Here is a 17786-nt window from a genome sequence, read left to right as displayed (position 1 = left end):
AATTACCTAAATATAAATTACCTTATCAGATGTTCAGCAATCTCTGTAACAAGCTCTTCAGGGCAATCCTGCATGCGGGTCCTTAAAACATCCTCAATTTCCTCTTTTGACATGAAAGGGAACTCCAGCTGCTTATTCCTACCTGGAGTGGCCATGAAGAACATTCACTGAGGGACAATTCCATTTAGTATTGCTGCAGTTCCTCTGTGGCAGGAGAAAAGCCTCAAAGCCCCAACATCCACAGAAGAAATGCAGTATCAACAAGTAAAAAAAAAAAAGGGATGACTATACATGATAGTTACATTTTACACATATGAAAAACTGACAAAATTTCTCTTTTGATCACTTAGAATTTCTGGAATAGACAATTTAAGTAGTGTAGGAGGACATGCAATTTTTGTAAGACATTTCAGCCTGCTTGGCCTATCCATTAGTTTAGAAACCATAACATCATCAACACCAAATAGATTTTAAAATGCCAACACTGAATAGTGTTCCTGTTTGAAGGAGTTCACAAGGTTGTTGCCTTTATGGTTTTCAACTCCATTTAGTGAGGTACACAGTCAAGCAACACAGTTTGCCTGCATGTTGTAGAATTTGGGTTTTACATTCAAGAATGAGATCAGGATGATGACAGAGAACAGAACTATGTTCCAGATGCAGCTTGAAACAGGTTTATTCTGCAGATAAAGTAGCTGAATCAATGGAGATTAATGACCTTCCTAGTGGTGCCACAGTAGCAATGAAGGTATAAGGTTATATAAACAAGTGGAAAGGGAACTTAAATCTGGTTTTGACAGGGTCTTATTTACATCTGAATGGTTTCACCTGAATTTATGTTGGGACTGAGGTTCAATCTATTCATTCCAATACAGCAATACAAGCAGCAACAGTGGTAAAACATGAAAGGCTATAGCAAAAAACCACCATGATTTAACACTGTTTTACTCAGTGACTGAGCTGTCCTGAAAAATAACTTCGTTTACATGTGAATTTCTGTCACCTGTGAGAGCAACATCATACAAAATTAATACGGTGTTACTTCACAGCTTGAAATATCATGTTTAGAAGTATGTTTCCATCAGCATTGGAAGTCTAGATGCTCTATATAAAATGGAAGCACACATTTCTGGTGCTCCATCAAACAGAAGAAATAAGATGTTTGTTTCATTTGCAAGCTCTAAGTCTAAGAACATTGGTGTTTACTTCTCAGGGAGCCACCCCTGCTCCTTCTTCTAACTGTGAAGGTAGAGAAATGGGCAACAGTAGGGAGTGATTCAAACTCACCCTGTAACAAGAGAGACAGACAAGACCTTCAAAGCACCTACTTCCCTCCAGCACAAAGTCAGCAGTTACCAAGGTAGCTAGCTCAGATATAAAGTCTCAGTTAAACAACATGAAACTTCTAAAAAATATTAGGACTTAATTTCAACTGTGTATTTTATCCCTATGAGGAAAAACTGTTTGTTATGCTTTGAAAATTGAAGCCATTTATCACACACTATTCAGCAGGTGCTATGAAGTATAACACTCACCCCAAAATCTAAGACATTTTCTACCTACAGTAAAAAGAAATAAATAAAAATGCTTTCATTTCCCTTACTTACATTTCTTTTTCAAAGACTAAGCTGTGCTGTTCAGTTTGTTTAGGCAGCAACATCACATCCACTGACACGATTCTAACTAAACAGTATTCTCATTTTCCTTGACATTTCACCTAGCCTTACCTACACAGGAGGGGAAGAACAGACATGTGGAAAAGCAAGTGATAAAAACATGTTGAATAGATATGAATAGATAGTAGCTAAATAAAACAACAAACCTGTGGCAGTCCCTTGTGACTCTTCATCACTGTCAGCATCCCTTCTTCCTTTCTTCTTGGTTTTCTTACTCTTGATCTCTCTGGCATTGCCACCACCTCCTGCTCTCACGCTTCCACTGCCCTCTGGTGGGGAATTACTTGCTTAGTATTGTAACACTTAAAAAGTTTACAGTATTATGGTAATTCATCTGTGTGTTATTTGTAAATGCTGAATTAAACACCACAACTTGATCCTAAATGCAAACTAGAGTACATATTCCAGAATCTTAGGGCCATAAGTTTCATTCTCAAGAAAATAAAAGAGCAACTGTGTCAAAGCTTTGTTGAAGCTAATGTCATTAATAAATGCAGATACTAATCCTATCAAATATACATCTGATTAAACCACATGACTATACCAGTGTCCAGAGTGCAATGGGAGATTTTCTGTTGGCTGAAAATAGCATCTTAGTAAGCACTTAGCATTTTTAGCCATTGATACACCTGGGACAGGGCAACCCTGGCTCTACATACAGACTGGGGAATGAGATGCTGCAAAGTAGTGCCATGGAGAGGGACCTGGGGGGCCCTGGTCAATGGCAAGTTGAATATGAGCCGAGAGTGTGCCCTGGCATTACCATGACCTGGGGTGCATCCAGAAGGCACTGCCAGCTGGCTGAGGGAGATGTTTGTCCTGCTCTGCTCTGCTGGTGCAGCCTCACCTTGAATATTGTGTGCAGCTTTGGGCACCACAATGTAAGCAAGATATTGAATTACTGGAGAGCACCCAAAGGAGGCAACAAAGATGGTGAAGGGCCTTGAGGGGAAGCCACATGAGGAGTGGCTGAGGTCACTTGTCTGTTCAGCCTGGAGAGGAGGAGACTGAGGGGAGACCAAATTGCTGGATACAACTTCCTCACAGAAGGAAGTGCAGGGGCAGCACTGACCTCTTCTCTCTGGCAACCAGGGACAGGACGTGAGAGAATGGTCTGAAGTTGTGTCAGGTATGGTTTTGGCTGGAGATCAGCAAATGGTTCTTTCCTCAGAGGGTGTCTGGGCACTGGAACAGCTCCTCAGAGAAGCTGTCACAGCCTCAAACCTGACAGAGCTCAAGAGGTGTTTGGACAACACTCTCAGGCCCATGGTGTGATTGTCAGGGATGTCCTGTGCAGGGCCAGGAGTTGGACTAGACGATTCTCACAGGTCCCTTCTAACTCTGATTATTCTGATTCTGTGATGCTGAATAACTGAGCTCCTAAAAAACATTCCAGATACTGTAATTGTGAATTTTCAGAGAAAGAATCCTATGTGATAAGCATCTATCCAAAATATTCCTGGAAGCACATGTTCTTGGAAACACACATTCAATTAACCAGAGCACTCGCACCTTCTTCGACTTTTCCTAGATGACTACAAAGCAACAAGATGTTCCAGTTCTGACAAACCTAACAAATTACTTTGCTCATAGGTCCTGTAATCAATGTAATCAACTGCAGACAGACCTCAATTTGCTGTTCAGTTCCTCTCCACAAGGTAAGCTGTGCAGTTTGTTCCCTTTTTCGCAGGTTGTTATTTTTTTGCTGGAAAGAAATTTAAACTCCAGAGTAGTCGGTTCTATACAATGCACTATGCCTTGAGAAAGTAGTTCTTTTTTCCACTTCAATATAAGGTCCAAGATTTCAAGTGACTCCATTATGTAAGAGTACTATTATTTAAGAGAAGGAAACACAAAGATGCTACTACTCACAAAGCTAACTGCATCTGCTCCATACTATACATGGATTTTTAAGCATTACTCTGCAGGAACAGCAAACTAGTTCATTTGCAGCTAGCAGTGGATAGTGCACTCGTGAGACCTGAATTTGTGACCTTTCCAAACCAATCAAACAAACAAACAGAAAGAGTTGGTGCTTTTCACAAGCTTATTTGAGGTGTGACTGCAGAACAGTCATTACATTACATAAACTGTTGATTTGATATTTTTTTAGGTAATACACATAAGAGTCCATAAAAAAAACACTTCAGGGTAGTGCTTGCTGATGGTGCAGTGTATGTTACCTGTGGATATAAATTTGTCTAGGCATGTAGTGCATGCTCAGTAGTCTAACTTCTCAGAGGGCTGGAAACTGAAGTAATTCCATTATGACAGTTAATTAAAGTTCAAGCTTCTCTGCCTCAGCTATGGCCTAGAAAAATCTGCTATCTCTCTGTGGCAAGAATAAGTTTAGTTTCCATGTCAACTCAGGCCTACTCATGGCCATTTTAGGAGTAGAATTTCATGTTTTCTTTTGCAGATTTAATTAAACTGGATGCATCAGTGCTCTAATTCCCTCACTTTCAGTAGCACACAACTCTCTGCATGTGAGTTCAACAGAGATTGCTCAGCTGTGTTGTAGCAATGCAAGAGCCACACAAAGTTTTTGAGATGGAAAATACACTTTTCAGACTGAATAATGTTTGAAACATCAGAAAGATTTCACAGGGTTAAACTCAAAACATTTTTATTCTTCCTTAGGTTAAAATCTATTCCAAACAGCACCACATAAATGGAGTAAACACTGGGATTAATTTAATCCAGAATATACCTCGAAGTAAACTGTGTTAATCTCCAAATAACTGTTACATGTACAAACAGAAAATTCTCTGGTCAGGTTTTCTCAGGAAAGATGTCAAATATTCTCCCCCCAAAAAACCTCAACAAAATAATTCTCATTTTAGACAGTTATTTTGGAATCAGCATCTCAAGACTCATAAATATTTTAATTCTCCTGGATCCCTGAAAAGTGGGGAGTAAAAGTGTATCTACACTGCGTAATAAAAAATGGTACAGAGGTCCCTGAGCTAAGACTGGTTTTACTCAGCCTTAAGTGACCACACTGTACACAATAAAAAAACCCCCAGATTCCTTCCTTCTAGAACCAACTGCCTCATGCTGGACTAATTCAAGAGACCTTTAGGGTACTTCCTCTGCTCTTCTAAATCTGGAACTAGTTCTCATAGGCACAGGTCAGATATATCTACACCCACAGCATAATGGTAAGTGGTTGTATTATTTCTTAAATGTCTTCAGAAATGAAGTGGAGGCATTTAATGGACTACAAAATATACTAACTTTATGCTTGAGTATTTCCAAGGGAAAAAACCAAGCTTTTTTGGGTTTTTTTGGTTAAGCTAAATATTGATGTTTTACCTGTTGCTTTCTTTCTTCTTTCATCCTTTTTGTCTTTTTTATTAGCGTATGAATTCTCCAACCCAGAAGCCTGTTTCAAATCTTCTTCAGTGATTAAATTAACAGGGTTGTTTTTCATTTCCTAAGATGCAGAACATGCACTTAATAGCAAATAGATACACAAAACATACATAAAGAAACATAATCCATTTGGCCATTTTCAAGTACACTAATCAAACACCAGATCTTCCAAGCTGACATGAAGAGACACTTACTGTTCTCTTCAAAGTTCAGTATCTGATCACACTGTTAGTGTAACTGTGCTCCCTGAGTGCACCTGAATATACATTCAATTACACCCATTGCATATACAAACCTGTTCATTTTTTTCCACTTCTCAAGCTGTATTTCAGATGAGATGTAAAGAAAATAGAAAGTCACATAAGCTACACTCCAACACTCATGACCAATAAAAAACCTGTACCTTTTCAGCCTTCTGGTGCATAATATCAGAAAAGAGGTCAGCACAGCTGCTTAGGAACTTCTCACTGACTGCAATGGTGTCATTGAAGACTAAACCTGAAGAGTTTTTGTTTAAAGATCTCATCACTTGCTGAAGCAAAATCCCAGCATCTTCTCCTGACAATGAGCTGGGCAGAAGAGTCTAGGATAAAGAAAATCAAAATAATTTAGATAAAACAACCCTGTAGGTGGATAAACAGAATCCAGAGACACAACATTAGACATCTGTTAACTACTTAGAATACACTGCACTTTTTAAATTAAAGTAGTAATTTCAGAGTAAACACTACCTTAGATATTCCTACATCCCAAATCAACATTGCTCAATGTCCTGGTTTTAGCCAGGAAGGAGTTAATTTTCTCAGTAGCTAGTGCAGTGCAGTGTTTGAATTCAGAGTGATATGTGTTACCTCTGGGCAAGCACAAGCAACTTTTTCAAATTGAAGCTCAACAGATACAGAGCAACACAAAACAAGAGCAGGCCTTAAAAGCCGCAAGGTAGAGCCCTAAGGCCAAGTTGAGTGGGAGTGTGGATCTGCCTGAGGGTAGGAAAACTCTACAGAGACATCTGGACAAACTTGATTGACAGACTGAGAAAATATAGAATTTAAGGTTGGAATGGACCTAACAGATCATGTAGTGCCAACCCCTGCCCTGGGCAGGGACACCTCCCACCAGAGCAGGCTGCTCAAGGCTCATCCATCCTGGCTGTGAACACTGCCAGGGTTGGGGCAGCCACAGCCTCCCTGGGCAACCTGGGACAGTGTCTCACCACCCTCACAGGGGAAAAACTTTTTCCTAATAGCTAACCTAAACTTCCCTTCCTCCAATTTGAACCCAGTACCCTGTGTCCTGTCACTGCAGTTCCTAACACAGAGTCTCTCTCCAGCTCCTTGTAGGGCCGTTCAGAGATTGAAAACTTGCTCTAAGATCTCCACAAAACCTTCTCCAGACTGAACAGCCCCAACTCCCTCAGCCTGTGCTCACAGGGAGATGCTCCAGTGCTCTGAGCAACTTTGTGGCCTCCTCTGGACTTGCTCCAACAGTTCCATGTCCTCCTTATGTTGAGGACACCAGAACTGTGTGCAGTATTCCAGGTGGGTCTCACTAGAGCAGAGTAGAGGGGAAGAATCACCTCCTTTGACCTGTTGCTCACACTCCTGTGGATGCAGCCCAGGATTCCATTGGCTTTCTGGGCTGAGCTCACACTGCAGCGCATGGGAAGCTTCTCATCCACTGTTCAAGTATAAACCTTTTTTTCCAAAAAAAGAACCCCAACAAAATACATTGCTTTGTAGCAAAATACTTTAGAACTTATTTTGAAACGACAGTTAGTCTTACCTATCTATTAACTGAATACCAGGATGTCATTCCCCTGTTTTTGTTGGGATCAACTTAAAGGCAAATAATGTCACTTTACTTGTTATTTTACTTAAACTGACAACATGGAATTTCATTAGACATATGTGCAGTTTCAGTAAGGTATCATTTATCACAAAAATACAACAAAAGAAATCCATCCAACAAGAAGAACTGAAAGGATTGCTTACTGCTACATCTATCCAGGTTCCAGAGCTGATGGCTTCCTCCACAGAGGCTTCAACTTGATCCACCATTGCTTGACCAACACAAGCTGCTCTCAGAAACAAGAGCTGTGTGGACTTGTATCTTTTCTTAATGTAGGCTGTTGGATCAGGGATGCCAAGTCTGTACAACGCATCAAACTCTACAAAACAGTTAGATGTCTGTTACAATTACTTGCCTTCACATACAAACAGGATCTTATTAGATGATCTTTAACTGAAAGCAGAAAATGAAGAATTATATGTAGTTTTTATACAAGCAAATGCAGCCTTAAGCTAAGGCTGACCTGAAACAGTTCAGTACAAGCTACACCTACACATTGTTAATAGAAATATGAAGATTAAATCATGGACACGGCTTTGCCCTGAGTTTAGGAAATAATTGATTTTTTCAGATTCTTGTGCCATTAAGTTCCTATTTACAATTATATCTTTCCAAAGTATTCCCATATAACATGAACTATATTTACAATATATACAATGTCTAAGTGTTTTGTTTTCACAAGTTACTCAAGTATACTCACAGAATCATGCAATGCTGCACAAGTAGAGCATTCCAACTGTTTGGCAGTCTAGACTTAGACAGTCTGACAGCACTCATAGACTTTGACAGATACTCTATCAGACAAGCAATATTACAGAAACACTTAATACCACTACTGTAAATTATGGTGAACCTTTAACATAGCAAGGAGGATGGATTGGTTGCTGTCTATAAACAGACAGGGTTACTCACTGAGAAAGGGAAAGAACTAAGCAGAATGTTGTAAGATTTATAGGAGGTGATAGAAAGGTGATTCAGGACAGCCAGCACAGCTTCACCAAGGGCAAGTCCTGCCTAACCAACCTAGTGGCCTTCTATGATGGGGTGACTACATCAGTGGACAAGGCTTACAGATGTCATTTTTCTGGACTTTTGTAAAGCCTTTGACAGCCTCTTTGTCTGATAAGAGAGAGTAGGTTTAGATTAGATATTAGGAAAAAATTCTTCCCTGTGAGGGTGGTGAGACACTGACACAGGTTGCACAGAGAAATTGTGGATGCACCGTCCATGGAGGTGTTCAAGACCAGGCTGGATGGAGACCTGAGCAACCTGGTGAAATGAGTCCCTGTCCCTAGCAGGGAGGTTGAAACTAGATGATCTTTAAGGTCCCTTCCAACCCAAACCATTCTGTGATCTGCAAGACTAACTGTTATTTAGGGACTGGCCCTTTGGGACCATAAGGATGCATTCCTCTCTTTATTCAGGCTAACATTTCCCATAGCTCATGGTATTTTAAAACACCGTTGTCCAGCAGCACTCAGCTTTAAGCCAGACAGACTTGTTTGGATTCAAATCAGGACTCTAGTATTACCCACTCCAGTTCTACAACTCTTAGTTTGGAAGAAAATTCTTCTTGTGCACTGCACACTTGGCTATGTGGGCTAGTAACAGCCAAAGTTTGGTTGGAGTCTGGACATCTGGCCTGAAACTCCAGCCATGTGGCTGAAACATGATCATCTGAAAAGTTTACAATGAGCAGCCTAAGAAATGTTTTTGGAGCATTTGTAACTCTGTTTGTGAGAAATATTCCTGTTTAGGAGTATGGTTCCATCTGCTGAAACACAGTTCTTTGTGATACAGCAACACATCATTATGAGCAAGATGTGACTTTTAACCACAGAGTTACCAACTACTGTACTGACTTCTACTTACCCTTGTGTGGCTTCACTCTAGGCACAAGCTATATTAGGGTAAGATCAACTGCCTAAACTAGTTTTAGAAAGACATTTGACCTGTGAGAATATAGATTAATTACCTAAATAACCATTCTGCCTGAAAAAGGAATCCACCCAGTTGCTCTGTGTTCTGGCATAGATGTCTGGAACAAACACAGCCTTATCCTGCCTCCCACCAACCACGGTGCCTTTCAGCCGACCAGTGTTGACAAGTTCTTCTAGCAAAGCTACAAGAAAACAAATGAAGAGACATTTTCCATGTCAATATATCCATTAATCAAAAGGTAGCAATTATTTTCTGTGTTTTATTTCTTCTTTCTTCCCACCAATTAGTCATTTGTGCTTGTTCTAGTGCAACATTTTCAAGCCCTATCAATTATTTTTAACACTTATGGGAATGCTTTCATAAAAGCTCTGGAAATCATACAGTGTTTCAAAAGAGTGAGCCACAATGGTAGGATCAGGACATTTTTTATTAGACACACATACCTGGGCAGGTTGAGCTGTTAATTTAGAAAATGCAGTCATAGAAGAATCTTTCTCTGGCCACAGAGTAAAATATATGAGCATTTTATTAATAATTCACTGCTTGCATGTTAGCCAAGATGGAAAAAAGAGAGATCTGAACACGCTAAAATGATAAGACAAACTGCATCACACAGTTGCCAATAATAAACTCTTGATAATGCACAAATGCTGCCAAAGAACATATTGGTAACTGGCAGTACCAAATTCCTAAGCCTTTCTCCATGTTAAACAAGAGATTTTCAATCCATTAAAAGTTCATAGGAATATCTGATTTGCCTCCTACATTCTGCTTTTATCTCTTCACTATGCAATATAGACAGAGTTTAAAAAAAATCAGTGACATCAACTGCCAAGACTGCTAATTTCCAGAGCTTTTCTGGATGGTTCTTTTTACCTGTTTCACTAAATGACAGGGTTTGCTCTGGAACAGAACATGAAATGGTATCACATGGTATGGCTTCCTCCTCATTAAATACGAGCAGCACTCCACATTACAACATGCTTAGTACAGCATACAGAGGTTTAGCTCACTTACACAGGGAGATTTACCTGTAAACCTGGTTCCAGAAGAAACACTGCATATTAAACCATGACTTTTTTTTGTCAGATAGGCCCATAGTGTAGATAAGCCTTTATAAGCTAGCAGCTAGTGAACACAAGTGCCACTAGCAAAGCTGAACAGTACTTACACTGGAAAAATGCAGAAGAAAGAGAAACTGATTTAAACAAGACATAGTTTTATGCCATCTAAGACAAGAGCTAGAAATCATGTTCTGCCATGGTCCAGTTACCTGGTGTAAAATGGAGATTATAAAACCAATTCTGGAAATAAAATTAGATTTTTATACTTACTCATTAAAGTTTAGTTACTCTAAATAAGAGTCAACATGCCTATTCCACTTAAGCAACTGCCAGACAATACATTTTTATTCTCTGTTTGCAATTACAATGTTTTCATTCACAGTTTTTGTGAAATAGAACTTTAATAGATTTACAATTTTGTGAAGCACTAGCAATGAACCAGAGTCCTTAGAGAAAAGGGGAGAAATTATGACATCAATTAATTTCTGTATGATATCAAGTGCCAGTTCTGAAACTCCAGGGCACAGAAGATGCTTTCAAGAGATTTCACAGCCCCTGCTATAATTTTGTCTAGACAATATTTGATTATAAAACAGTAGGACCTTTGCAGAACTATGGCAATCTCACACTTATTTTTAAAGGTGACCAAGTAGTCTGCAGTGTCCTATTAGGCCCTTGCCAAACTCTGGCAAAGACACTAAGTGTCCCTACAGGTCTGTCCTACATCAGTAACTTCATTTAGACATGAAGAATACATGTGATTTCTTTATGCTTTGTAATTAGTGTTTTAATAGAAACAGTTTCTCATTCCTAAAGTTATTTTCCATCGTGACTTCATACCATCTTAAGATGAACAGCAGTACAGCTATGTGATACAACCAGAAATGGTCACAAGCTTAGAGGGAATGGTAATAATCTGAGATAGGGGAGAGTCAGATTAGATGTTAGGAGAAATGTTTTCCCTGTTAGGATTTTCAGGCACTGGAATATTGCTCAGGGAGGTGGTGGAGTCACCATCCCTGGAAGTGGTTAAGAGGCATCTGGATCTTGAGGATCTGGTTTAGGGTTTAGGGGTTCCAGCAGTGACAGGTTAATAGTTGGATTCGATGATCTTAGAAGTCTCCTCCAACCTTGATAATGCTATGATTCTATGATTAGAAGTGACAAACAATTAAGTACTGCCTCAAAATTTCAGCAGTTGGACAGGAAATCTTTATGCATTTCTATTTAGAACAGGAACTGCAGGAAATAAAAGCAAACAGTTTAAGGATATGCTTTATCTCTCAGCATATAAAGAACATTTAACTAAGAGTATGACAAAAGCTCTGTCTCTGCTATCACAGAGAAAAGTCAGTAAATAAAATCCTGAGCAGTTAATGCTGTTTGGCTACATAAAATCTGTCCCTTTTTGTGTGCTTCACTGATAAAACTGACAGTAGCTAAGGGCAAATAACTAAACAGATGACTAAATAAGTAATGTACTTCTTGCATCATTCTGCCCCCAGAGGCATTTCATGAACATATGCTCTCTTTGCTTTAGATACACAGAATATCCCTTCAGTTATGGATAGAACAAAAGGTTTAATACTTCATAACTGAAGAGAAACACATTGTTCTTTATTCCAGAATGAAGGCTGAATACTAAAATGCTGCTTTGAAAGCATACTGATAGTAAGGGAGAATGACTTAGCTAAGAAAGACACAAAACATTCTGAATGAAACTCACAGTAAAGTAAATGTTCTTGAAATCCATACCGAGTGATCAAGCTACTTACAGGTGTAGGCCTTGGGGAAAAAAAAGAAACAAAACAACCTAAGTTAATGACCTGAAATTGACATGGAGAATCCAGAAATAAGAGAGGTTACTCCAGATGGAAAGAAACTACATGATATCTTAGCCCCAGGGAGCTATGCTGATGTTTAAAACAGCTTACAAGGTTACAATTTAGAGTTACTGTGAAGCTTATAAAACAAAGCTGCAATAACTGTTGTAAGGAAACCTCTGCTTCCCCAAGTTTTTCTCTTCATACAAATTGACACATAAGTTTATAGATTAAGGGACTGGAGCACCTCAGTGATGAGGAAAGGCTGAGGGAGTTGGGCCTGTTCAGTCTCGAGAAGAGACAACTGAGAGGGAACTAATTAATGGATTCAAGTCCATGAACAGGAAGTGCCAAGAGGATGGATCAGATCATTCTCACTAGTGGAAACCAATAAAACAAGAGGTAACAGCAAAACTGATGCACAGGAAGTTCCACCTGAATAAAAGGAAGAACTTCATTCCTGTGCAGTCACTGAGCACTGAATACATTGCCCAGAGAGGTTGTGGATTCTCTCTCACTGGAAATATTCCAGACCTGTCTGGACACAATCCTGAGCCATGTGCTCTAGGGTGGCCCTGCTGGAGTAGGAAGGTTGGACTATATGACCCACTGTGGTCCCTTCCAACCTAACTGATCTGTGACTGAATAGGAGAAAAATTATCTATAATCACATGTAGTGATCACATCAATATGCAATTGTCTAGGGAGCAGTGGAATGGCAATGAGGACAGATACTCAACAAAAAAACAACTACAAATTTTATTCAGCCAAAAAGGTTAAATATGTTTTATATTGTATATTGTTATATCTCCCTTATTCTTGCTTCGAAAGGTCTCGATTTCAAACAGGCCAGTCTAATATAACTGACTCTCTCATCCAGGAACTGAACTACACTGAAGGGAATCTATCCATGGGTCTTTCTTTTCCTTATCAATCACAAGTGAATTTAGTTCATGCAGACCTTCAGTAAAAACGTTTCACCCTGTGGTTGCAGGTGCTGTGACTTACCGAGTAATCGCGGTGAAGAGCCCACGAACACGCGCTCGATGTCGGGACACAAAGGCTTCTGTAAAAATCACCCCACGGTTTTCCTGGTCTAGCTGTCCATGAATAATTCTACCCAAACGCCTGGATAATGCCTGCAAATAGAAGAATTCAGTTTTTCCCCTGTCAGGGAGATGTAGAGATCCATGAGGTTACCCCTGAGCCTCTTCTCAAGACTAAACAAACTCAATTCCCTCAGCCCTTCCTCATACCACATGTGTTCCAGGCCTTTTTTGAGCCTCGTTGCCCTTGGTTGGACTCACTCCAGTGTCACAAAGTAAGCCCCCAAAACTGAACACAGCACTGAGGTGTGACATCCCCAGTGCTGAGTTCAGGGGGATGAGAACTTCCCTGGTCCTGCTGCCACACTGTTCTTGATCCAGGCCAAGTTGCCCTTGGCCTTCTTGGCCACCTGTGCACACAGTTGGCTCACACTGAGCTGCTGCCACCAGCACTGCCAAGGCCCTTTCTGACAAATAACACTGGAGTCACTCCTCCCCCAGCCTGAAGCTCTGCATGGGGTTGTTGTGTCCTCCCCCCAGCGCAGGACCAACACTTTGCCTTATTGAACCTCACGCAGTTTTCCATTTAGAATGACGGGCAGCTCATCACAATTAAAGCCATGGAGACTGCAAAGGTAACAAAAGAAGGTGGACACAATCAATTCTACATTTGCTAGGCTGGAGGTTTGCATCACCTGTATCAGGAAGTCTCCTGGAAGATCATATGCCTTGCAGAGTTCTGATATTGTCACCTGGCCAGTTTCCTGCAGCTTATCATTGATTTCTTCTGCTAACTGATTCAGGTAACTCCTTATTTAAAAACAAGATAGAAAAAGACAACACATTAAGTTTGAAATTCAAGATCCACATGTTGAATTGTTAATTGACCTCTTTTAATGTACCTCTTTCTGTTGCATCTTTGCAAAAATAAACTGACAGTTATTTGAAATTAATAAAGGAGAACAACGTAAGTAAAAATGCATATTTGTTTAAAAAGCCTGATAAATAGTTATCTGTTTGTAAGAAGATTTCAAGAAACATAAAGAGGAAAACATTATGTCAATGAAACTTAGCAAAGGGCTTCAGTGAGCAAGAGAGGTCTTAATTCTTTCAGGGGAGACAGAAACTTCACAATCTTTTCCATGAACAAATCCTGCAGTGCAATCAATAAAGAAGACAACCCCTAAGAGTATTACTTCAGTGGCTGGTAGTGTTCAGAAAGTCATGAAAAGCTCCCCAGGGAAACAGTCACAGCCCCAAGCTTGACAGAACTCAAGAGGTGTTTGGCCAATGCCCTCAGGCACATGGTGTGATCCTCAGGGATGTCCTGTGCAGGGCCAGGAGTTGGACTAATGATGCTCAAGGGTCCCTTCCAACTCTGATTATTCTGTGAAAAAACCTGCTCATACATCTTAGGCTTCTGATGTAAAGGAAAAAATGAGAAGGTTTGCCAATAGTTGAGGCAGACAGCAAAGCCAGAAAGCAAATGAGATCTGGCTGCTGGGTAAGAAATAAAACCTTTTAAGTTCAGGATGTTGGAGACAGACATTCACAGAATCAGAGAATCACAGAATCATCAGAGTTGGCAGGATCCCCTGAGGATGATCTAGTCCAACTCCTGCCCTGCACAGGACAATCCCAACAATCACACCCTGTGCCTGAGAGTGTTGTCCAAATGCCCCTTGAGCTCTGTCAGGCTTGGGGCTGTGACACTGCCCTGGGAGCTGTTCCAGTGCCCAAACACCTCTGGGGGAAGAACAATTTTCTAATCTCCAGCCTAAACCTCCCCTGAGACAACTTCAGACCATTCCCTTGGGTCCTGTCCCTGGTTGCCAGAGAGAGAGAGGTCAGTGCTGTCCCTACACTTCCTTCCATGAGGAATTTGTATCCAGCAATTTGGTCTCCCCTCAGTCTCCTCTTCTCCAGGCTGAACAGACCAAGGAAGGCCTTTCAGTAAGGCCTTTGCTCCATGGATTCACTGGATGCTTTGCTGAGATAGACTTCAGTTGGCATTTGGAAAAGCAGCACTGATCATCACCAAGCAGCCCTAGTAGCAGTCAAGCAAAATGTACTTTGCTTCAGAAGCAACAAAGGCTGCCCATCATTTTTAGTCTGTGTTTTAAGAAGTAAAAGAGGTATGAATTATACTTCCTCTGACAGTACTCACTCATTTATAAGCTGTCCCAGTACAAGCTGAACAGATTTTTCAGATTTAACAATGTCATTAGCTCTGTTTTCAATGTGCAGAAGGTCCACATTTATTACCTGAAAAAAAAAACAAACCCAAAGAAATTGAAATTAATTCTCAAACTCTGAGATATTACTTACACATTCCTATGTCTGAAAAAGCTGCTTCTATTTGTTCCTACTGTTGTATACTCAAACAGTTCATCTGTGATTTGGAGTAATGCAAATGCTTTAGGGGGGAAAAAGCTCTGTAACTGTGACAAGGTAAAAACAAACCTACATAATAAAAGCAATCCCAGAAAGCTACATCAGAAAATAGTAAATTGTCTTTCAAAAATTTTATTTTTTTAATTCCAACTGATTTTGCTCAAGCCGGAAGGGAAAATTAGTCACAGAGGAAGACCACTGGAGGATAAAGATTAGTGCAGACAGGAGATTAATGAACAGGGAAGATCCAAAGAGGCATGCAAAGTTAATTAGGCATGCTCCTGCAGCTTTAAATTTAAGTGGGAAACGTATTTCTTTTCTGTTTGCCCCCCTTAGTTTACAAGGGAAGGGTTCATAAAGAAAATCTGTGCATTTCAGCAGTGATTTCAGCAGTCCTAGACTATTATTAAGCAGAAAGGACCTTTCAGCCAAGCAATAAATGGATGGATGAAGCAACCTGCAGTACTCTGACAAGGAGCTGCTAGTTCTTCATGAAGTTTGTTCTGTTTATAACAAATAGCTTAGCTGGAGGGTAACTTATGAACTCCACACTTACAATACACATGGGAAAGGAAAAAAGTATATCTTTTTCATTATTCAAGTTACCTGTTGTAAGTCGACTATGTTTACTCGACCTTCAAAAAAAAAAAGGAATAAATACACTTTTAGTGCAGAAAACAGAAAACAGGTTTGAACAGATTTAGAACATAGCATAGCCCATAGTCCACAAGATATTTCTCGGGCACTTTTTTTACAGCCCAGTTAAACTAGTCCATGAGTACCAAACCAGAGATTGTCCAAACTTTCTACCTTTGCATGATGCTACTAACACCACCCAGCAACAATCCAAGCTGTCATACTGACATGATACACAGTGGCACGACACCAAATGAGGCACATCTGTGGCAAGAGTAAGAAAATGGCTAATCTGTATGAAGATAAGTTAATTTTGTAAACATATGATGCTGTGAAATTCACCCTTAAATTTAACTACAATGCATAGCCTTAAAAAACATTAAAGTCATTGACAAGAAGTCTGCAGAGTATTAGATTCCTTATATATCTCAGTCAGATCTTACAAAGCAGATGGTCCTTCACACTGGTAAAATAATAGACCTGTCAATAACAATGTACAAATATTATGGCTAATGGCACCAAAGGAGAATGATTTTGAAATTCCAAGTCAAGGCCAGACATCTGGGCCAGATATTTAACCATACTAAAATGCCACATTTCCTTCAAAAAGGATTCTCTGACAACTTGTACCTCAGAAGTTCTGCATGGGTGAAAATAAAGCAAATAACTTCTCTTGATATGCTTACCTAGAAGCTTGGCACAGATCTGAAGTGCAAGTAAAATAACAGTAGGTGAATTAATGTGTAGATGAAGGAAATGCACTTTTTCTGACAGACTCAGAGTACTGAAAACTTTCAAATTGTTTCTGTAGCCTTCGAAATTAGCTTCCAAACCCAAAGGAGGGAAGGAAATGCCACACTTACCACCACAAACGTGAAGCTCATCCCGGATCTCCTTAGTAATCTGTGCGGGAGTGACATACTCTTTGCCATCGAGTGTGTGCACTACTTCCAGCTGCTTTTCTGCAACCAGCTTAGTGACAATCTCTATACAGTTCCGTTCTGACAATCTACCAACAGCACAAAGAGCAATCAGTTATTCCAAGTAAGCACTTGCTAAAATTAATTTGATGGATCAAAAGTCCTAAACACAGGAAGTACAATGAGGATTATTTGCTGCTCTGTGTGAACAGCTTTTTGGACAAAAAACCCCTAACATCTGGATCCTGCTTATCACTCATCAAATGATCCATATGGCTTCACTTATGTGGGCCATCTCTCTAAAACAGCTTTGCATAGAATCATCAAGGTTGGGGAGACCTCTAAGACCACTGAGTCCAACCATTAACCTGTCATTGCTGGAACCCCTAAACCCTAAACCATATCCTCCAGTGCCAGATCCAGACTCCTCTTCAACACTTCCAGGGATGGTGACTCCACCACCTCCCTGGGCAATCTATCCCAGTGCCTGAACACCCTAACAGGGAAAACATTTCTCCTAACATTTAATTAGAACCTCCCGTCTCGCCTTATGACCATTCCCTCTAGTCCTGGAACAACTGTCAGCCCCTTGAGCTGTAGGAATGTGCCTGGGGGTGGATTTGGGAATGGCTGTGCTTACACAATTCGTGTCTTTGCTCCTGCTGTGCACTTTTTGGTTGTGCAGAGACCTCAGAGCAGCCTCTGAGTATCTGAAGGGACTACAGGGGAGCCAGAGAGTGACTCTGTGTTAGGAACTGCAGTGACAAGACAAGGGGAAGTGGGTACAAATTAAAAGAGGGGAAATTTAGGTTAGATATTAGGAAGAAGTTTTTTCCTGTGAGCCCCTGTCCCAGGGTGCCCAGGGAGGCTGTGGCTGCCCCAACCCTGGCAGTGTTCACAGCCAGGTTGGATGAGCCTTGAGCAACCTGCTCAGGTGGGAGGTGTCCCTGCCCAGGGCAGGGGGTTGGCACTACATCCACTGCACGGTCATTCCAACCCCTAAAGCTCCACGATTCCATCCCATCCCGCGCATCGCGGTGTTCACATCACACACCCCGCGGAG

The 17786-nt window shown here is 40.5% G+C and overlaps 1 protein-coding gene across 1 annotated transcript; it reads right to left on the bottom strand.

The window, feature by feature from the left end:
• Positions 1–17: 17 nt before the first annotated feature.
• Positions 18–17429, bottom strand: LOC103806293 (E3 UFM1-protein ligase 1; the record flags this gene model as incomplete). Its single annotated transcript, XM_009078973.1, has 13 exons — positions 18–142; positions 1823–1945; positions 4992–5112; positions 5455–5634; positions 7043–7218; positions 8875–9021; positions 11631–11689; positions 12736–12866; positions 13469–13583; positions 14941–15038; positions 15774–15802; positions 16667–16812; positions 17413–17429. Coding segments are annotated over 13 exons (1467 nt in total), but the record flags the coding sequence as incomplete, so codon positions are not given.
• Positions 17430–17786: the final 357 nt, after the last annotated feature.

Source organism: Acanthisitta chloris, unplaced genomic scaffold, assembly GCF_000695815.1.
Source record: "Acanthisitta chloris isolate BGI_N310 unplaced genomic scaffold, ASM69581v1 scaffold21997, whole genome shotgun sequence".
NCBI classification, from domain to species: Eukaryota; Metazoa; Chordata; class Aves; order Passeriformes; family Acanthisittidae; genus Acanthisitta; species Acanthisitta chloris.
The sequence above is the reverse complement of the archived record's forward strand: the minus strand, read 5'-3'. Positions and strand labels throughout refer to the sequence as shown.